Genomic DNA, 21,596 nt, shown 5'->3' with positions numbered 1-21,596 from the left:
GATGGGAGGAGATGGGATGAGATCCATGGGATGGGATGGGATGGGATGGGATCCATGGGATGGGATCCAGGGGATGGCCAATCCCAGAGATCCTTGGCAAGGATTGAGATGAGAATGGGGAAGGGATGGGGAAGGAATGAGGAGCGACTGAGACGGGAAAGAATGAGGTGGGATGGAATGAAATGGGGATAGGATGGGAATAAGGACTGCATAGGTCAAGGATGGGATGGGGCTGACACAGAGCATCCCCTCACCACCACCACCACTGCACTCCCACCCACCCTGCCAGCCCTGGGAAGCTCCCAAGATATTAAGAAAAATACCCTGCCCCTTCCTACCCTCTCATCCCAGCCCCGAAGCACCCCCGAAGCGCAGCCTTTTTTCTACCCTGATAGATTTATTGAAAAATTAAAAGCACAAGCTCTGTATATATAAATACGACAACATTGCCAGCAATTTACAAGGCCTCCGGTTGCTCCCTCTGCATCCCCACCCGTGGCTGGTACCACACACCTGGGCACCTTGGGGACCACCCAAAGGAGCAGCAACCCCCTGAAACTCCCTCCAGCCTGAGCCACAGGCCCACCTTGCTCTGTGTGTGGCACTCAAATGACAGCGGGGACACCCAGGCTGTGCCGTCCTCCTGCCCCGCTCGCAGCCTGGCCGAGGGGGAGAGGAAATTCCCTGCCCCAGAGAGGACAGGGCTGGAAACTTGAAGGGATGTGCCTGTTCTCAGCCTGCCCTACCCAGGCAGCGAGCCTGCAGCGGGCGTGGGGACATCTGGGGACAAGCTGGGGGTGTCTGCGCGTGCGGGGCGGCGCGGGCTGTGTGCGCTGGGACGCTGCTGTCCCACCTGGGGCCATCCTTCATCCCCATCCCAGTGCTCCCCGCCCGCCAGAGCGGCGCTGCCCAAAGCCCGCTCCTAAAGGGCGACGTTGAATTCTGTGACCAAGAAATCGATGTAGTCCTTTTCCTTCAGCTTAAAGGCCTCGGCGATGATGCGGGCGGCTTCCCGGTGCTCCTTTCCTCGCAGTCCTGTGCCGTTCACCTCCAAAATGACGTGTCCCACCTTCAGCTTCCCGCAGTTGTGTGCCGAGCCCCCCCGCTGCAGGAGAGAGAGGCGTCAGCTCATGTTCCCACCACTCCCTGCATCAAGCAGAGGGGGAAAAACTGGGAGATATTTCATATCTGACGTGATGGATGTGAAATAGTTCACTTTTTGGAGAGAGGATGAATTTGGCTTCTCCCCTGCTTGCTCCTGGAGCGTGACGCCAGCTGGGATGGCCAAGAATAACCAAGGCAGAGTCAGCTCTGCTTTTTTTTGCTGTAAATAACTTGAATTTTGCCCCAAGTAAACAGCAAACAGGGAGGCAACTCCAGAGGGCTCAGTCCCCTGGCTCCCATCCACCATTCCCCCTCCTCAATCCTCTGTCTGGCAGTTTCCAGACATCTGGAGACAGCAGCCAAGCTTTCAGGGCTGCCCTGATCCCCTCAGAGATGTCTGGAGTGCACAGCTGGCTCCCAGGAGGTGTGTTCTGGGATGGGATCATCCACGGGACACAGACGCCGTCCTCAGCACGGCAGAACGGTGCCTGGGGAAGTGCAGGGCTGTAGAGGGGGACAAACCCCCAAAATCCCCCTGGCCACAGCTGCAGGGCTTTCCCCATCCTGCCCAGGGAGGAGAGGGCTGGGATGTGCCTGGAGTTGTCCCATGCCAGCCCGCCCTACCTGGATGGTGACGATGCGGGGCAGCGGCTGCCGCGTGTTCGCGCCGCCCTCGATGGCGATGCCCAAGGTGGGAGCGCTCTTGGACACCCGGATCAGACACGACGTGGGCTCCAGGAGCCCTGGCTGTGGGGACAGACGGCAGCACTGTCAGGGGGCCTGGACACCGTGTGCCAGCTCTGCTCCCTCGGCCAGGCCCCACAGCATGCAGGGACATTCTGGCTGCCACCACAGAGGGACAGACACAGCCCTGCAGGTGCTTTCTGACTCCTGACATCTAAAATCTCAACTCTGGGCAGGTCTGGAAGGGTTTGGGAAGGAGCAGAATGGCTCTCTGCCTGCCTGCTTGTGTCCCTCAGCCTCACCACCACCAGAAACCCTCAGAGTTATGTCTGACACCTGCTGCCACCTTCCCTTTGGATGACAGGTGACTTCACTCATGCGGCTTGTGAATGTCCCTTTAGAGCCAGGAATTCTCCCATGCCCCAGCTAGCTGCTGGCTGGATCTGGGAGGGATAGGATTTACCCAGGATGGAGAGAATCAGCTCTACAGTGCCCCTCTCAGCCACTCCTGAGCCCCTTCCCCACAGCTCAGCCCCCCAGAGAACTGACTGGCCTCAGCAGAGAGGAGAAATAGCCCAGCTAAGCACGAGTGAGTGGTTGCTGCCTGTCAGCAGAGGGAGGGGAACGGGCTGGCCAAGGCAGTGGGGCACAGCCCTGGGTGCCCCCTCCCACACAGAGCAGCACCCCAGGACCCCCTCACCGGCTTGGAGGCCCCTTCTGCCGCCCCCTCGCTCCTCGTGGCCTCCTTGGGGCTCCGGCTTTTCCCAGGGCCTGGCTGCCGGCTCTTGTCCTTGCCGCTCGTCTCGACCTCCCCGATGTCCACCCCGCTGTCCTCGCTGAGGGTCTGCCCGCTGTCCGACAGCTGGGAGAGCGTGGAGGCTGGGGAGAGACGCGGCGTTAGCAGGCGGGCAGTGCCAGGGCCGGGGCCGGCCGAGCGCCCACGGCCACGGGGCGAGGGCAGCTCCCACTGCCAGGGCTGGGCAGCCTCCCTGGGATTCACACCGGGGCTGCAGAGCAAGGCTCCCAAGCACAGCCCTGCAGAACCATGGAAACTGCTTAGGTGGGAAAAGGCCTCTCAGATCATCGAGTCCAACCACAAGACCAGCACTGCCAAGGTCACTTCAAAGCCATGTCCCCAAGTGCCACATCTACATGGCTTTTAGATTCTTTCTGGGACAGGATCTCCACCACTGCCCTGGGCAACCTCTCCCAATGCCTGACCGCTCTTTCAGTGAAGAGATTTTCCCAATAGCCAACGTGAAGCTGCCCTGGCACAGCTTGAGGCCATCTCCTCTTGTCCCGTCCCTGTTTCCTGGGAGAAGAGATTGACCCCAACCTCACTGCACCCCGCCGTCAGAAGAGCAGAGCTGTGTACAGGCAGCATCCAGAGACAAGTGACTCCAAACTCTGGTCTGGAATCCAGCCCAGATCCCAAACTGGGATGGAGGGAGAGAGTGATGAATTCAGGGACTCTGCTGGAGGCCAGTTTATGCAGCCCATGCTCCACAACAGGGGCTGGGACGCGACAGGGACCAAGCCAAGTGAAGAGGCGCTGCCACGTGGGAGCTTTCTGCCCTTTGAGGATGAAGATCAAGTTTAGATGGAGGCTGGAAATGTCAGGAGCAGCGGCGGCGCTGCATTAATGCACCTGCGGCGCTGCATTCAATGCACCTGCGGCGCTGCATTTAATGCACCCGCAACAACCTGCAGCAACAGGCTGGCTGCAGTGACGGCGCTGTGCCACACGAGGGCGACATTGTCACTCGTGTCGCTGCCGCAGCGCGGGGGGGCCGGGAACGCTCCGGGACCCCGGGACTGCCCCGGATCCCCCTTCCCTCTCCTGTCCAGGACCCCCCTGGATCCCCCTTCCCTCTCCTGTCCAGGACCCCCCCGGATCCCCCTTCCCTCTCCTGTCCAGGACCCCCCTGGATCCCCCTTCCCTCTCCCTGTCCAGGACCCCCCTGGATCCCCTTCCCTCTCCCTGTCCAGGAACCCCCTGGATCCCCCTTCCCTCTCCCTGTCCAGGACCCCCCTGGATCCCCCTTCCCTCTCCCTGTCCAGGAACCCCCTGGATCCCCCTTCCCTCTCCTTCTCAGGGACCCCCCCGGATCCCCCTTCCCTCTCCTGTCCAGGACCCCCCTGGATCCCCCTTCCCTCTCCCTGTCCAGGACACCCCTGGATCCTCCTTCCCTCTCCCTGTCCAGGAACCCCCTGGATCCCCCTTCCCTCTCCCTGTCCAGGACACCCCTGGATCCTCCTTCCCTCTCCCTGTCCAGGACCCCCCTGGATCCCCCTTCCCTCTCCTTCTCCAGGACCCCCCTGGATCCCCCTTCCCTCTCCATGTCCCAGACACCCCATTTTAATCCCCCTTTTCTCTCCATCTCCGTGGGATCCTGAGATTCCCCTGGGACCTCTCCTCCCTCTCCATCTCTGAGAGCTCCCAGGACCCCCTGGGACCCCTCCTCCCTCTCCATCTCTGAGGGACCAATGGGGCCCTGCACACTGCTCCCTCACCTCCACTTCTTTTTCCTGGGATAAACATGACTGCTGAGCTGAGTGTGGGCACAATCAGATTTTTTTTTCTCCCAGAATGCACAGTTAATGGGAAAAGACCAGAATTATTTCTGGTCCTTGAGGTCACAGAATGGCCTGGGTTGGAAGGGATCGTAAAGCTCACCCAGTGCCACCCCTGCCATGGGCAGGGACAGCTTCCACTAGACTGAGCCCTGTCCAGCCTGGCCTTGGGCACTGCCAGGGATCCAGGGGCAGCCACAGCTGCTCTGGGCACCCTGTGCCAGGGCCTGCCCACCCTGCCAGGGAACAATTCCTAATTCCCAATATCCCACCCATTCCTGCCCTCTGGCAGTAGAAGCCATTCCCTGTGTCCTGTCCCTCCATGCCTTGTCCCCAGTCCCTCTCCAGCTCTCCTGGAGCCCCTTCAGGCCCTGGAAGGGCTCTGAGCTCTGCCTGGAGCTTCTCCTCTCCAGGTGAGCACCCCCAGTGCCCTCACTCTCCACAGGAGAGATGCTCCAACCTTTGGATCAAGAGATCCATCACAAGACCTGAAACCTTGAGGTCTGCGTCCTGTCCCGTTTACCTCTCCCAACACCCCAGGGGGGGTTTTCTCCAGCTGCTCAGGTGGCACCCACCTCTGGCCTGGGGCAGGGGCCTCACTTCGTTGACGTCGGGCTCGCTGTTGGGCTGGTGCACCTCCACCATGATGAAATGCTGGTTGGCCGCGGCCTGGGGGCTGCCCTTGTCCGGGGGAGGGGGCGCGGGGTGCGCGGGCGGCGGGGGTGGGGACGGGGACGGGGGGCTCTGAGGCCCCTCTGGGGATGGGCTCTTCAGCCTGGTGGGCGACTGCACCCTGGGGAAGGGCCCGATGGGGCGCTGGCTGAGCAGGGAGAGCTGGGCGTCCGCCGGCCTGCGGGAGCCGCGCGGCGACGGGGAGATGGTGGCATAGATGGCGCTGGGGGCTGAGTCCTCGGTGGATGTGGAGGCCGTGGAGGTCACGCTGACCGTGTCCTTCTCGGGGGCGTTGGGAGGGGGAGAGGGGTTTCGGGGGGCCACGAAGAAAAGGCCAGACTGGGAGGACTCGGAGGAGGGGCGCTTGGGCTTGTCCTTCCCCGGGAGCCGGTGCTGGGCAGAGGAGGGGTCCAGGGTCTGGGGGGCTGACGGAGGAGGAGGAGGCTTGAAGTTGGGTGGTTCCTCTGGGAAGGAGGAGAGATCATCCTGCCAAAGCAAGCACAGCTTGTAGGAGACCATGCCCAGGTTCAGTGCATCTTCATCTCCTCGCAGTGAGCATGGCTAAGGGAGCTGGTTGTTATAGAAACACCTTCCTGACCTGACAGTGCCACACAAACACCTCCCTGACCTTCTGACAACGAGAATACGACTCACAAATGAGCACAGCTGCAGATAGGCCAAGGAACACTTATAATATATTGTAATTAGGAAATAATTGGCTTCTGATTGTGATGGTGCGAATTATAACATCTGTATTGTGTCACCCATCAGATGAGACTGAAAATGGAATAAAAGCTTTTAAAATGCCTCTCATTTGCCCCATGTCTGGGCCAGAAAAGGGCCTCATCCAACACAGAACAACCCACCCAGGCTTTGCTCTGGTTTGCACAAGGCTGCTCCTATCCATCCAGCCAGAATCCTTCTCCTGAACCCACCAGAAGAGCTGTGGTCAGTGACTCCCCTGGGGGCTGATAGGGCCCAGCTGCTGCAGCTGGGGCACAACCCAGTACCCCCAGTCTGCCTCCCGCTCCCACCCAGCTCGTGCAGGGCCTTACCAGGGACACATCTGGCAGGGTGTTGATGCTGCTCTGGTGGCAGTCCCCAGCTCCCTCCAGCTCTGATGTGTTCTGAGAGGGCACAGAAGGAAGAGAGAACCATGGCACAGCAGCAGGAGCAACCAGCACAGTGCCAGGGGATGGGCAGGGGGTGCTCCAAACCCCTCCCCATGCAGGGCCAGCCTGACCCAGAGGTGTTTGCCTCCTTGGGGGTGCCTTTGTTGGGCTACAGGCTCTCCCAAGCTAAGGAATGTGCTCAGAGCATGCTGTGGACCTGACACACTGGGGTGAGCTCCTCCTGGCCCAAATCAGCTGCTCCTGCCGAATCTGGAAGGAGGGAAGGAACCGGCCCTGAGGGCTGCAGGTTCAATAATCTTTTTTTAATTTTTTTTTCCCAGAGGAAGGACAATGGAAATTTAAAACTCTCCTCCCCTGCAACCCAGAGCAGTGGGTCTCAGATGCAAAGAGAAGCCGCTGCCACTGCTTTATGAGTTCAAAAATGTCACCAGGAAATGCCACACCACAGTTTTGAGGACATCACAGCTCCAGGAATCCAGAAGGGATTTCCTGTGGAATCTGTCAGAAGGGATGGGCCCAGGGAGAGGCCATGGATGCAGCCAAGCAGAGCAAACCTGGCGAAGTCAGGGGTGGGGCACAGCGGAGCTGGGGGTGCAGCTCTGCCCTGGGGAGCTGTGCCTGGCCCTGCCGAGGGAATCCTCTGCCAGGGGGGACCATCCCCTGCTTCCCTGGAGGCAAACCCAGCCTCAACCTCCTCTCCCTCAGTGGCTGCTGCTCTGGAGGGGGCTGCTGCTGCTCAGGGAGGCTGAGCTCGGCTCCTGTCACGCTGGCAGGGCTGTTTGGATGGGGCAGGGCACAGTTTGTGTTTAAGTGCCTTCTATTTATTGCAGAGTAAACAGCTGATTAGCTGAAACGCTGGTGCATCTGCATCTCCCCCAGCTGCTGGAGGCTGCTGCTGTGCCTGGGAAATGTTCGAATCCCAAAATAGACATGGGAGACAATTAAGACCATTAGAGGAGCAGCAAAAACATTGATGTAAAGTGCTTTTATCCCTGTGGCTTCTGAAGGAGCTCTGGAGAATGAGAACACAAAGAAACAGCTTGTTTAGGGAGTGACAGGTAAAGGCCTGGCTTGGGCACAGGGTGGTTTCATCCTCCATTATTCCAACATAAGGCCAGGGGGCTTTTCAAAGAGAATCACAGAAGAATTTGGGTTGGAAAGGACTTTAAAACCCACCCAGTGTCACCCCTGCCATGGGCAGGGACACCTCCCACTGTCCCAGGTTGCTCCAAGCCCCATCCAGCCTGGCCTTGGGCACTGCCAGGGATCCAGGGGCAGCCCCAGCTGCTCTGGATGACTGGCAGCAGCCAAACTGTCACAGCTGTGTCACTACTGAAATGGGAATAATCTGCCTGATGCTCCCTAAAACCTGCCAGGGCCATCTCCCCCAGCCCTGTGCCCATCACTGGCCATGCCCCAGCTCTGCAAGGACCAGTCTGTCCTGAGCTGTGGCTCCTCTGCAGACGCTGGGTGGGCACAGCAGCTGTCCCTGTGCCCCCCAGTGCCACTGCCAGCTCTGTCCCCCCCAGCCAGGGACACTGATGCTGCTGCTCCTCCTCAGGGCACCCCTGGCTGCAGGAGATTTGCTTTTCCTCAGGCTCACTTCTTCAGGGGGCAAAAGCAATTAAACAGTGATTGCTCTGGGCCATAAAACCTGATGACTTTTAAGCACATTTGCTTTCAGGAATTGGCTATTTCGAGGCTGTGCCTTCCTGGATTTCCCTTGAAAGACTCACAGAAGCCACTGCCCTGAAAAAATGAGTATGGAGAAGGCTGCCCCCTCCTGCTCCTCTACCCCATCTATTTTGCAGTTCCTCATGGTAAGTGGGGCCAGGTGAGGCCCTTCCAGCCCCTCCTCAGAGCAGCTGGGAAATGTTTGTCCTTCTTGTCCTAAACGGAGTCCCCAGCAGGAGTGATGGAGCTGCAGAGCATCTTTCAGACAGGAAGACAGTTTTCATTTGCAGATTAAAGGGTGGAGAAACTGCCACCTCCCTGGGGAACACAGCCCAACCTTTAATTAACCTCTCAGCTCCAAATCAGTCCCCTAATTTCCAGTCACTGCTAATGAGAGCTTCGCTGAGCTACTCATCCTGAGTCCTGCAGGGTGTCAGTTTTGAACAACTGCCCCAGCCTGGGGATAAGCCTGGCTTCCCTCCTCTCTTCCCTTCCATCTCCCACTCTGGAATGCAGCCACGGGGATGGAGGAGCCACAAGCTTCTGCTCCAGATTTTAGGGGCTCTAAGCATGCAGAATGACCTCCACACAGTGGTTTCACTCTCTCCTTACCCTCATCCTCTGAGAGGAGCATTCCCAGCACGTGGGAGTGCTCCCCATGGGATATCCCAGGGAGCTGGAGCAAGGCAGCACCTCTGGAACCAGCCCTGGGAGGAGAAGGCATCTCTGGATGGCAGCAGCTTTGCTAGGAGGTGGTGGAGAGGAAAACCAAAACCCACAGGGATATCAGTTCCTTCATCCCAGCACTGAGGGTTGGGCAGGAGGTAGGGACAAAGGGAATGCCAGAACAATCAGGAATTCCTACTGCTCTGGTCAGACAGGCTGCACCTGATTACTGCAGTCTGCAGCTGATCTCTGCCCTGCAGGACTCATCCGGAGTCCCAGGATTTCCAGGAGGTGCTGGGGACACTCAGACTATGGCTGAGCATCATCAAACATTGCCTCATTGCCAAGCACCCTTCAAGCATTCCTCCATGGAGTCACAGCCCACGGCAGGGCCTGCCCAGCCCCTCCCTGCTGGTTTGTGGTGGAAGTTCACTCACCAAGCCATGGGACAGGTGGCCTGGTCCGGTGTCACTGTGCTCACGAAGCCAGAAGGATCTGTGTCCCACGGCCTGGGACAAACTCCAGCTGGGAGTGCCACAGCATCCTCTGCTGGGTAAGAGCCATTCCCACAGGGATGCAGCTCTTGGGTGGGTTCACAGCTGCAGGTCCCATCCTTTGCTCTCTGGGCTCTCCTGACCCTGTGATTTCCTCCTGGCCAGGAGCAGGGAGTGAGCTCCACACCCTGGAGCCTGCAGCTTCCCTCAGCCTGCCCCAGCCAGGGGCTCTGGGATGACACAGGGGTTCCTGGGGCTCTCCCACACCCCTGCCCAGCCCCTCCACAGCCTGGGTGAGCATTTCTCACACACGATCCACGTGCACTGACCCCCTGAACTGCAGCACGGAGTTCTGCACACCCAAGGCCCATGAGGAACATTCTCCCCCTTCCTGAGGATGTGTGCAGGGATGTGAGCAGCCCATGAGAGAGCTGGGGCTGCTCAGCCTGGACTAGAGGAGGCTCTGCAGAGACCTTGTTGTGCCATTTCACTGCCTGGAGAGGGCTGTATGAAAGATGGGGACAGATTTTTTTAGCAGGGCTTGTTGTGATAACACGAAGGGGAATGATTTTAAACTAAGAGAGGGTCAGTTTAGATCAGATGGAAGGAAGATGTGTTTTATAACAAGAGTGGGGAGGCCCTGGCACAAAGTGTCCAGAGAAGCTGTGGCTGCCCCTGGATCCCTGGAAACATCCAAGGCCAGCTTGGACAGGGCTCTGAGCACCTTGGTCTAGCTGAAGATGTCCCTGCTCACTGCAGGGCAGTTGAATTAGATGAGCTTTAAAGGTCCCTTCAACCCAAACCATTCCATGATTTTCCACTGGTGTTTAGCCAGGATGCCCACAGAGCCACACAGAACGGCAGCAGGCAGTGCAGGGAGGGCAGTGTGGGGTCTGCCAGGCTCCAGCTCTGCTGCTCCCTCCAAAACCCCATCCCCGAGGTGTCCGTGGCACTCGGGTTCCAGCTGGGTCTGGTTCAAGCTGAGCCCTGTGCGCCCTGCAGCACCGAGGACTGGGGGAAGGAGCTGCTCTGTGCAGAGGCACGGAGGAGCAGCAGACGTGGGTGACACGAGGTGGCCGTGCGGGAACTGCAACAGCCCTGGGCAGCCCATCCCTCCCCTGCCCACACCCCTGCCCCAGCCCCTACCTCCATCAGGTCTATGAGCCACAGCAGCCGCTCCTGGGGTGTGGAGAGCAGAGGAAAACAAGCACAAAAGTGAAAATGTATCGTCAGGGAGGGTGCAGAACAAAGCAGTGAGCTGAGCAAACCCTGTCCCCAAACCCAGCCCCAGAACCCAAATCCAGCTGCAGCCAGGGCAGGGTGGGAGGGCTAGAGGGAGCCCCTCCTGCCAGGGTACTGGGGAGGGAACAGCAGCAGGGGCTGAGGGAACAGTTTGGGAGCCCTGCCCACATCTCTGTCCTGCTATCCAAGCACCCATCCACCATGAGCTGGTGCTCTTTGCTTGGCAGCTGTTCCAGCAAGTGGGCACAACCACCTCCAGTGGCAGCATTCCCATCATCCTGGATGGGCTCGTCTCCATTCCCTGAGCAGGGCGTGCTCTCCCACCCCTGGGGACAGGTGCCACACGGCCAGGGAGGCCCTGCAGTGGCACAAGGGACACGTGCTCTTGAAGGAAGCTTTGAAAGCAGTGGTGCCCACTCCCTTCTCTGTGCCACAGCAGCACCCTGGTGTCCCTCTCTGAGCTCTGGGCTCGTGTGCCAGGTGGGGCTGGGCCACTGGTCACAGCCTGGCCCAGGCAGCCACGTTTGGCATGTGTTGTGGAGCACGAGGCACACCTGGAGCACGTGGCACAGCATGAGACACAGCATGAGAGCAGGGTGTCACACTCAGCACACAATCCTGGCAGACCTGTGCCAGCCCTCAGAAAAATTTTCCCAGCAGCTCCTTGGAGAGCAGAGCAAAACTCACTTTGTTTATGCAGATCCAGAAAGGAGCTCACTGAAATCCCTCCTGACCTGGGCAGGTGGCTTTCCTGTGGGCACTTGTGGATTTAACAGGACAAAAGCACAGCTCTGATGCTCTGACACTCTCTGAGGTCTCTCACAGGCAGGCAGAGCTCCAGGAAAGCCCCCTCCCCTCTCCCCCACGGGCTGTGCTGGGTGGACCCTCCACAGCCCCATCCCACCACCGTGGGCTGCTTTCCTTGCTGAGCACAGAGCCCATTGTTCCTCCTTCTTTCCATGAAGGGTTTAATTTCCAGGGTTACTAATGCATTTATGATGAAAGGCATTTTATGGCGAGGAAATTAATTTGGGGGCTGTGTGCCTGCACAGTCTGAGGTGATTACAGTAACTTAATTAGACAGTGCGTGCGACAGGGGCCTGGCAGAGACGTGGGAGTGCTGCTGCTGCTGAGTGCTGAGAGTGGGTGGGAATGGGATGCAGCTGCCTGGCCACTGTGGTTCCCACTGGGATGGGGAGCAGGCAGCCAGCATCCTTAGGGGGTGATTTAAGAGCTGGTGAACAGCAGCAGGCATGGCACGGCAGCGGGCATTGCTGGGATCTCTGTGGGGATGCAGCTCCAGTGGATTTCTGGAAGCAAGGCAGGCTCTGTCCCTCACTGGCATAAAGGTGATGCCTCAGGTTTGAGCTTTTCTATTTTCACAATCTGAGCTGCTTTAGTCTGTGGGTCTGGGCTTCACATGAGGGGATGGTGAGCTCTCTGCACAGAGCAGGGAGACAAAACAATTCCTTCTCCAGCTGGGCACCAAGGACAAATGATCCAAATCTCAGGCCCAGGAGCACAAACAACGTGGGCTGGAGAGAGAAAAACAAGCAGGATGGGACTGCATGGGCTAAAGCTGGAACTGGACAATGAACTCCAATGTGCAAATGGAGCAGAGCTGATCACAGTGAGAGCCCCCGGGAGCGCTTGTGCATTTTGGGACCATTTTGGTTCATCTTGGGTGCAGCCCTGGCTGGGCTCTTGTGCTGCCCAAGGTGGATCCATGGAGGCCTTTGAATAAATCCCTGCTTTATTCTTTAGCTCTGTGCAGTCTCTGTTCCAGGGCAGCCCTCACAAGGCATCAAAGGGACACGCAGCACCCCAGTGTCAGGGGCACAGCGACACCCAGCACCTCATGGCAGCACCTACAAATCACCCAGAGTGCACAGAAATATCTCAGCTTTGGGGAACCCATGGGGGAGGCTGGGCAGGGCTCGCTGTGGGGTGAGATGGCTTTACAGCACTCCAGGGAAATGCCAGGAGGAAGGAAGGTGCTGGAAGGAAGGGGATCATGCAGGAGGGACCTACCCGGGCCGAGCTGACGGTGGTGGCAGTGAAATGGCTGCTGGAGGACGAGACGGTGTCGCTGTAGGACATCATGGAGTAGGAGTCGGTGCTGGGCCCCGCGGGCTGCCGGGCCTTCATGGACTCGATCTCCCTCTTCAGCACCAGGTTGTCGAAGCGGTCGAGGTCTTGTGGGGAGATCACCCCCCGCACCTCGGAGAGCAGCGAGAACTGGCCAGGCACACAGAGCCAGAGCCAGGTTGGAGCACAATCACATTCCTGGGAAGCTGGGGGTCTCCCTCCCACCACGGTCAGCAGTGGAAATGGGATGTACTTGCAGGGGATGGAGGAGGTTAGGAGGTTTGGTCCTAAATTACCAGAAGCTCCTCTGCCATTGAACAGCAGCCTGCATCCCCCAGAACGGCCCTGGCACAGGGTGCCCAGAGCAGCTGTGGCTGCCCCTGGATCCCTGGAAGTGTCCAAGGCCAGGTTGGACAGGGCTTGGAGCATCCTGGGACAGTGGAAGGTGTCCCTGACCACGTCAGGACTGGAACAAGGTGATTTTTAAGGCCCCTTCCAACCCAAACCAGGGTGGAATTCTGTGCTGGTTCCATGATAATGTGGATTTGGCTCCCATGCCCTCCCCCTTTCCCTGAGCAGATCACCTTGGAGGCACCAGGCCACACGGTGACAATGTCCACAGCGTGGCAGTGACTCTGCTCAGCCACCAGCCCCAAGAAGCTGTCCCTGCCCTGGTGAGGTCCTCACCTTGGCGTGTGTGTTGAGCAGCTCGAAGAGGGCCATCACCAGAGCATCCACGGAGATGTTGCCCTCCTTGTACTCGTCCAGGTAGTAGCCCATGGTGGCCCGCTCCTGTTCGTTGAGCAGGTGCCGTGCCTGCTCCTCCAGCATCACCCGGGTCTGGTTCACCATGGTGCTCAGGGTCACCTGTGAGCCGGCCAGCCCCCGGTAGAACACGGGCTGCAGGGGACAGGGGACAGGCTTGGGGCTGGGGCACCCAGGGGGTGGCAGTGGGAAGGAGGGCAGAGCTCTGCTGGGCCAGCCGGGCTGCACAGGCTGGACCGAGGAGTGCCCCTGCTCTGGGCTCTGCCACCAGCCCTCTCTGCCTGTGTGCCACACTGCCTGTGGGGCAGCTGGCAGTCAGACTGGAAGGAGGATTTTGGGAATGGCAGGAGGAAGGTACCCCCAGGTACCCCCATCAGCCTTTCAGTGTCACCACTTGTTGGGGTAACTCCAGAGCTGAGATCAGAGGAGCTGAGCTTTGCTCCCTGGGACAGGGAACAGCTGGAGTTGAACCAGGGCAGGAGATCAGGGAAAGGTTCTTCCCCCAGAGGGTGCTGGCACTGCCCAGGCTCCCCAGGGAATGGGCACGGCCCCGAGGCTGCCAGAGCTCCAGAAGCGTTGGGACAGCGCTGCCAGGGATGCCCAGGGTGGGGTTGGTGGGGGTCTGGGCAGGGACAGGGGCTGGGCTGGGTGATCCCTGCGGTCCCTTCCAGCTCAGGATATTCTGTGATACTCTGATTCTCTGAATTCATGCAGCACCAGTTGAGTTTCCCATCCCTTTTCAGCAAGTGGAGGCCCTGTCCCCCACCAGGCAGTGATTTAATCCCAGGCTGTGTTCCTCCCTGACAGAACTGGGGCCACAGAAGACAGGCCAGCTCCCCATCCTGTGGAAAAGGCACATTTGCCACCACTGCCAGCTTGAAGCAGACCTTAGTGAAGAAAAAGCCACTGGCAACCAAAGGAGCCCCAGGGAGAGACAAGCCTGGCTGCAGATGAAAGACTTTCTCCCTTTGAGAGGGATTTCTGAGGGGAGGTCCTCAGTGTTTCCTCCCAGGCAGAGTTGGCACAGGGATATGGAACCAGACAAGACCCTGACTATCCCAGAGACAGAGAGGAGTTGAGGCTGGGGAACATGTTTTGCCAGCAAAGAGTACAAAGCTATTATCAGTGAGAGCCACCTGTGAAACCTCCCTGCTTAATTTCCATTTAAAAACAATGTGCTTTGCAAGGAGCTGTGGGGAGAAGATGCTGGCACAGAGCTGCAGGCAGAGCACAGGGTGAGTCCCTGTGCCTGGTGAGCTGGAGAGGGCTGGCTCAGATCCCTGCAGCTCTCAGGGCCCACAGACAGCCACCATGAGGCCAGTCATGGTCACCTCTGCAGGGTGGAGGGGTCCCCACCGTCCTTGTCCATGGGTGGTCATTGCCCCTTGCCCATGAAGGCTGGAGGGCACTAGATGTGCTTAGAAGTGGCACAGGAGAGGGGACACCACTGTGTCACTCTGTAGAACACAGCTGCCAACAGAGCATGGGGAGGAGAAAGGCCCATTAAAATCCCAAACCAGCATCCCTGCAGTAACCAGGAGCACGGATCCCTCCCTCCCACAGAAAGTAAACCACAATAGCAGTGATAGTTTCACAAGGCATCAGGAATGTCTTACCCTGGCTGCCACGTCCACAGCATGGTCACCCACTGCCCTGTGAGGAGGGAGAAGATCAGTTAGCACTGAGTGCCTGTCACTTGTCACCTGGCACAGCACCTGGCACCTTCTCTCCTCTCTGGAGAGCCAAAAGCTTCTGGCAGGGGAGAAGGGGAAGGGACTGTGGATGTGACAAGTTGGTCAGAGAGTGAAACAGATAACTTTCCCAGGCATGGTTCTGGGAAAAGCTGTGAGAAGCTCAGAGAAAAGAATTAAAACAATTCTTATTGTAAGTCTCTGCAGCTGGTGTTTGTGAACATGTGGGACGTGTTCTACGTGATGTTTATGGAAAGATGGTGTTGTTCCTAATTAACCAGTTGGGTGACAGGTGTTATTAAGAACCAATCAGGTTCTGGGTGAACGATGTTGCGTATAAAAACGAGAAGTTTTGTAATAAAGGAGCTTTTATGCCTTCTGAAAATGCATGGAGTTGTGTCACCTTCATTCCTATTCCTGACTCAACAGTGACATCGGACAGCACAACATTGTCCACAGCTGCTCCACCCTACAGGCCAGAGATGCTTCTCTGACACAGGAGCCAACCCCAGAATGGGGAGCTCCATGGGGGTCCCCACCCTCCCAGGGGCTCTGAGCTGACAGACCCCCCCCTCAAAAAGCCCCTAAGGTTGGAAATGGGGGTGTGCGTTCTATTGCCATCTGTCAGAGCTGGGGCAGGTATCCTCTGTGCATTGGGCACTTTTCTTTATCTCTCCCACAGCCAATCCTCCCTCCAGGAGATCTCTTCTGTTCATGGCCACTGAGTGTCCCTGCATGGCTGAGAAAATTCCATCATCCATGGGGAGAGGCTCTGCCCAGGGGAGGAGCCAAGCATTCCTACCTGGATACAATCTGACCTTGGAACACCACAGCAGCCTTTGCCCACTGCATTCCCAGAGGAGCAGCTTTCTTCCCCACTGCATTCCCAGAGGAGCAGCTTTCTTCTCCACTGCATTCCCAGAGGAGCAGCTTTCTCCTCCACTGCATTCCCAGAGGAAGCCCAGGCCCATCTCCACCAGCCCTGGAGCTTCAGAGGAAAACTCCAGCCTTGTGCAGGATCCCTGCTCCAGCAGAAGCACAGCTGGCACTGCAGGAGGGCTGAGCCACCATGGGATGGGACTGCTGCCACCACCCTGACCCACAGGCTGCCAGGGCCTGTTCTCACTCTGGCAGTGGTTTTTTTTTTTTTTTTTTTTTGTACTATTTTACATTTGTATTTTAATTTTCCTCGTAAAGAACTGTTATTCCTATTCCCATATCTTTGCCTGAGAGCCCCTTAATTTCAAAATTACAATATTTCAGCGTAGGGGGTTTACATTTTCCATTTCAGGGGAGGCTCCTGCCTTCCTTAGCAGACACCTGTCTGTTCAAACCAAGAGAGCCCCCCGGGCACGTACCCTGCTGAGCTGACCAGGGTCTCCCCGAGCTGGGAGCTGGTGATCCAGCGGGTCTCGTCCACGGTGGTGCGGGCGTGGGGCAGGCGCCCGATGTCCTTCACCGTCATGATGAGGTGGCGCGAGGACTTGAGCAGTTTCACAGCCTCGTCGTGGGGGATGCTCAGGAAGCTCCGGCCGTTCACCTCCAGGATCTGGTCTCCCACCTGTGGAATCAGGGTGGACTGAGCCTGGCACGTCCATGGAGCTTTCCTGTTGGGAATAACACTTTCCTATCCCAGCAGGGAGGTGTTACCCAGTCTAAGCCAGCTCCAAACTGGGATGCAGCAATTGGAGGGGCCAGGGACAATGCTGTTGGATGGAGATCACCCCTCAAGCTGGCAGCCAGTGAGAGCCAGTCTGTGAAGCCTGGAGGGGCCTGTTCAGGATCCCAGCTCAGACTGATCTGCCCAGTGTCCTTCATCAACCAGACCAACCCCAAAGAACATCAAGGCCTCCAGCCCAGTCCCTGCTGCTGCTCTGGGAGGCCAGGAGCCATCTGTGGAGGCTCCAACCCTCAGATCTCTGCATGCAGCAGGGAGGGTCTCACCACAGCCTCCAGCACCCCGTAAACTGCAGCATCTGGGACAGCTGCATTCCATCTCTCCTCTCCTATTTCCTCCCCAAAGAGATTTCATTTTGTGGGCAAGGCCTTTGCTGGAACCAGGAGCTTCCCTGACAGCCTGGCCTTGTTTGAGACACAGCACCCAGCTGGTGTTTCACCCTTCATCCCAGGTCCTCTTCCTCTGTGCTCCCAGGGCATCCAGGGCTGCTCCTCCTCACTCCTATATCACAATTCACCCTGTTCCTGATAAACCACATTTTTGAAACTGCCCATTCATGTCTTTGCTTAACCACAGGCCTCAGCTCGGCTCTACCAAAACACAGCATGGATTTTCTTCTCTGCCTGGCCAGCAAGGAGACACAGGGAGAGAAAAGTTCCAGAGAAGTGAAACAAATGATCAGTGGCAGATGAAGGTGCCTGTGAAAGGACAGATGGAAGAGATTAGGCCTGTTAAATTTAGAGAGGAGATCATGTGGGGGGCTGGATGGAGCCATACAAAATAGTGCTGGCAGTAATGAGAAGCCAGAGAAGGGCTCCTGTTTGCCCTTCCCTCTGCTCAAAGGACAGAGGAGGCTCAGGGAGGCTGGAAGGATGCTCAGAGTGGTGCTCAGGGGAAAAAGGACCTGGAGCAAGAGCATCTTGGAGTCATTTGGGTTGGAAAAGGCCTTTAGGATCACTGAGTCCAGATTCAGCAGAGCTCAGCTCCATGTTCAGCTCCATCCAGGAACCCTGAATGGATTCGCCTCATTCTTCACCATAAGGTTCAATAGTTTGTGTTGGAAGTGACCTAAAATATCCCAGAAGTGTGAAGGGAGGGATCCCAGGGGAAGGCAAATGACACAAATGACCACATTTCCAACCATGGGGCTCCACAAATATCTCAGGTTCCCTTTGAGCTCTGTCAGCTTTAAATGCACTGTCAGAAAATTGCTGGCTACCTGTGGATTCTTTGCTTCTTTTCTGCCAGGGTCAGGATTAAATCAGGAGATGACATTTCTTGTTGGGACTCAGATGTTTGTTAGTTCTTATCTCTGTTACAGTCTCACAGACCCTGAGTTCTACAGCACTTCACTCTAACAAACTAAAAATGGAGCTGTGTCTCTCTCTCTACAAGGCCTTTTAAGGATAAACTGTCCAGTTAAGAAATGACACTTAAATTATTTTTACTTTTAGCCCAATAACCAACCACCCATGCCCACAATGTGGATTTTTTAATCTAATTGCACAAAACCACCCAAACCCATGGAGAATAAGGTGAAGAAGGACCAGCCTTTGCCCTAAAACCTCCATCTTGCTTTATATATATTACTATATTCTAAACCCTTAAACTCTGAGTTTCCCACCCTGTGATATCACACACTTCTATCCAAACTCCACACCCACAATCCCAGTTCTGTCATTCCATTCTGGAAGTTTCTCCACTCAGGTCAAATGCAGTGTTCTCCTGGGGGTCAGTGCCTGTCAGCACAGAAAGTCTCAAATTCTCAGTGACCAGGGCTCCAACAGCTACCAACGTAACAGGGGAGGGGAATTATGCCAGGGCCTAAAGTGCCAGGAAAAACACCCGCTCAGATGCACAAATATCATCTCCCAGGCCTTTCTGATCCATCAGGAGTCCCCTGAAGTGGATTTTGCTGCTCAAACAAGGAGCACAGAGTTCGCTGCAGCACCAAAACAATAAAAATCCAAATTTGATTAGGCAGTTTTATTGCAGTTATGAATCTTTAATGGTTTTCCATACCAGGGATTAAATTTGCATGATTTTTTAGTTCAGGACAGTTATACAGGTTTAATAATCTTTCTTTAATTTCTCATTTTAAGAGTGAACCAAGAGGAGCCTGGCATGCTCTTGTAGCATCAGGGAGACCAGAGGGGCCCTGCATTTTTTGCTAATTAACATAGATAATAATTATATTTTTCCCCCCAATGTCAAGAACAAGTGGGAAAGTAACAAAAAAACCTGCAGAGATGCAAAAGAGCCATCTACTAAAACAAAAGCTGACCCTGAGAAATGATTTGCTGTATTCACAGCTCCAAACTGGCACAGAATAAAAGAAGTAATAATAAGACACACACACACACACACACACACACAAAAAAAATTTATAATAAAACACAGGAAAATTATTGCCCTGGATATTTCAGGAACTACTTTTCAGTTGTGCTCAGCTAATGGTGGGTGGATGCCCAGGATGTGCTGAATGCTTGAACACCTCTGAAAATGTGGATTACTCTCATTTCCTAGGGAAAATTGTAGCCTGAAATGCAGGGGCTGAACACAACACGCAAAAGGTGACAGACCATGAGAAAAAAGAGTTTGGAAATTACACCTCGATGACAGCCCTGGCTCCTTCTTCTGGAGACAGAGGGGAAGGGGAGGTGCAGTCAAGAGAAATGTAATGGGCTTCAGACAAGGGTTCTGAGCAGCAGAAATGACCAGAATTTGCTCTGAGAAATTATCTTAAAAATAATCAGGATTTGCTCTGAAAAAATTATCTTAAAAATAATCAGGATTTGCTCTGGGAGAAGTTAAATCACACAGACAGAAAAAGAGGCAAGAGATTTTAAATGTGAGTTAAGGTTAAAAGACACCAAACCGAGCTGGGAATAACAGGGCCAAGGGGGTGATGCCAAATGGGTTGGCACTGGCAGCAGTCCTGTTTAATGCCACTGAAGTGCCAGCAGAGAGGCTAAATGACACTGGAGATACCACTAAAGTAGAGGGAGCCTCTCTCCAGCACAAATAATTACCAAAAGCCCTTAAGAAATTAAAGATACGGTCAGGAAAGTGTATGGGTCAATTTGGAAGTGACCAAATGAAGGCTCGCGGTAAATAAGGAAGCGCTCAGCTTCTCCAGGAGGGAAACGGCTCAGGGCAGAGGATCCATGTGGGAAGGATCCAGGACAGAGCTGGGAGCAGGACAGGGAATGAGGGGGGACATGGCTGTCTGAAAATGGGTCCTTTCCCCAAACACTGCAGCCCAAAGAGGGAAGATGAAAGCCCAGGGAGGGAAAGGGCTCTCTGGGGGTGGCAGTGGTTGTGGCACTGATGGGGGGAAGGTTTTTGGTAGCCTCCCAGGAGAGGAGATTTCTGTCCCCATCAAGGCGACACCACTGGGAGGACCAGGAGAAATGTTACATCTTGGGTACCACAACATCCTGAGTGACTTTGTCACTTTGCAGCTCATTCCCAAACTCTGGGCATGAAGCTCATTCCCAAACTCTGGGAGCCACAAGGTTTTTACTTCATCTTCTTTTTTTCCAGGATATTTGTCTGTGTCCAGACCTCAAAGCTCACCGCAGCTTTCAAGGGGTGGCTTTGGGATGAATGGCTCAAGAGAGTTTGCAGATGTCACCAGATTGTGTCCAGGGAAGGGAACGGAGCTGGGGAAGGGGCTGGAGCCCCAGGAGAGGCTGAGGGAGCTGGGAAGGGGCTCAGCCTGGAGAAAAGGAGGCTCAGGGGGGACCTTGTGGCTCTGCACAACTCCTGACAGGAGGGGACAGCCGGGGGGGTCGGGCTGTGCTCCAGGGAACAGGGACAGGAGGAGAGGGAACGGCCTCAGGCTGGGCCAGGGCAGGCTCAGGGTGGATATTTAAGAAAAATTCTTCACCAAAAGGGTTAAAGGGACTCCAAAGTCCCCATCCCTTGAAGGGTTTAAAAGCCATGTAGATGTGGCACCTGGGGACATGGGGCAGTGGTGGCCTTGCAGCGCTGGAGGAACGGTTGGACACGATGATCTTGGAGATCTTCTTCAGCCTAAATTACTCTTTGTTCTATGACAGCCAGCGCTGAGGTAAAATCATGCAGCTCTTCCTATTTACAGTCTCCCTTTCCCTCTCCTCTCATATCTGGATAAATCTGGATCGTGATTTTCACCCCAGCCCTTGTTCTGGGAACTCAATATTGAGTTGTTTGCTCAAAGCAAGCGCCCTGGAATCCTCTATTTCTGATTTAAAGGTCAAGTAGAGAAAACAAAAATGGCTTAAGGAGGAAAAAGAACCCCAATCCTGACAAAATACAGCACCAGGAAAAATGAGCGAGGAAGAAATGAGGGCCAGCAGAGGCAGGAACAGCATCAGGAGCTCGGCTCGTGCTGGGCGCCGCTGGGGACGGCAGGAAGGAGGCAGGAAGGACAGAAGCTGAAAGCAAACAAGGCTGACTCACCTCCCTCCTCTGCTAACCCCCACTTTTTCACCCTCAGAACTTCCTCGGAGGCAGCAGATTTTCAAACATGCCTGGAGAACACATTGTCAGAAGTTTCATGAATGAATAAACATCAACGAGGCCAAGGCCAAGCCTATGAATATTTAGTTATTGACTGACTGCAGAGCTCCAGCCTGGTTTCTGCTGGAATTCTGCCTGCTGAGGGAGCAGAACTGCAGCACCTGAACCAGCACCAGCAGGGCTGGAGCTCCTCTGGGGTCTTCATCTCAGCATCTTGGTCTCTGTTTCTGGAGCTGGAAAAAGTTTCTGGGCCTCAGAGAAACTTCCTTGGTTTTGCCTGGCTTTCAATAGCTTTTGTTTGTCCTTTGATCAAAATTTAAGGGAAGTATAAAATATTATTTATTTATTTTAGTTATTATTTAAAGAGTTCGAAATTCTGATTTGGTGCCATAGACACAAGGAGGTAAAAATGAAATGTCTGACAAAATTACAGATTGGTTTGGGTTAAAAGGGACCTTAAAGCCCATCCAGTGCCACCCCTGCCATGGCAGGGACACCTCCCACTGTCCCAGGCTGCTCCCAGCCCTGTCCAGCCTGGCCTTGGGCACTTCCAGAGATCCAGGGGCAGCCACAGCTGCTCTGGGCACCCTGTGCCAGGGCCTGCCCACCCTCCCAGGGAAGGATT

At 55.8% G+C, this 21,596-nt stretch overlaps 1 protein-coding gene and 1 long non-coding RNA gene across 5 annotated transcripts in view; one reads left to right on the top strand and one right to left on the bottom strand.

Annotated features, from left to right (window-relative positions):
- LOC137486319 (uncharacterized) overlaps positions 1–21,596 on the top strand; it is a 125,336-nt gene that overhangs the window by 70,961 nt on the left and 32,779 nt on the right. The window lies entirely within an intron of this gene.
- The window catches only part of WHRN (whirlin), a 52,530-nt gene continuing 31,310 nt past the window's right edge, over positions 377–21,596 (bottom strand). For 2 of the 4 annotated variants that reach the window (XM_068211503.1, XM_068211499.1), the window contains 10 exons: positions 16,146–16,348; positions 14,713–14,749; positions 13,019–13,252; positions 12,275–12,481; positions 10,148–10,180; positions 6,090–6,161; positions 4,938–5,520; positions 2,489–2,667; positions 1,729–1,851; positions 377–1,105 (listed from right to left, as the gene is read on the bottom strand). In XM_068211503.1, the coding sequence (XP_068067604.1) occupies positions 923–1,105; positions 1,729–1,851; positions 2,489–2,667; positions 4,938–5,520; positions 6,090–6,161; positions 10,148–10,180; positions 12,275–12,481; positions 13,019–13,252; positions 14,713–14,749; positions 16,146–16,348 (1,854 nt within the window). In that variant the 3' untranslated portion in view covers positions 377–922. The remainder of the gene's footprint in view (positions 1,106–1,728; positions 1,852–2,488; positions 2,668–4,937; positions 5,521–6,089; positions 6,162–10,147; positions 10,181–12,274; positions 12,482–13,018; positions 13,253–14,712; positions 14,750–16,145; positions 16,349–21,596) is intronic. The other 2 variants (XM_068211500.1, XM_068211502.1) reach the window with 2 other exon arrangements.

Source organism: Anomalospiza imberbis, chromosome 21 (genome assembly GCF_031753505.1).
Source record: "Anomalospiza imberbis isolate Cuckoo-Finch-1a 21T00152 chromosome 21, ASM3175350v1, whole genome shotgun sequence".
In the NCBI taxonomy this organism is placed as follows: domain Eukaryota; kingdom Metazoa; phylum Chordata; class Aves; order Passeriformes; family Viduidae; genus Anomalospiza; species Anomalospiza imberbis.
This window is presented reverse-complemented; position numbering and strand designations above follow the sequence as displayed.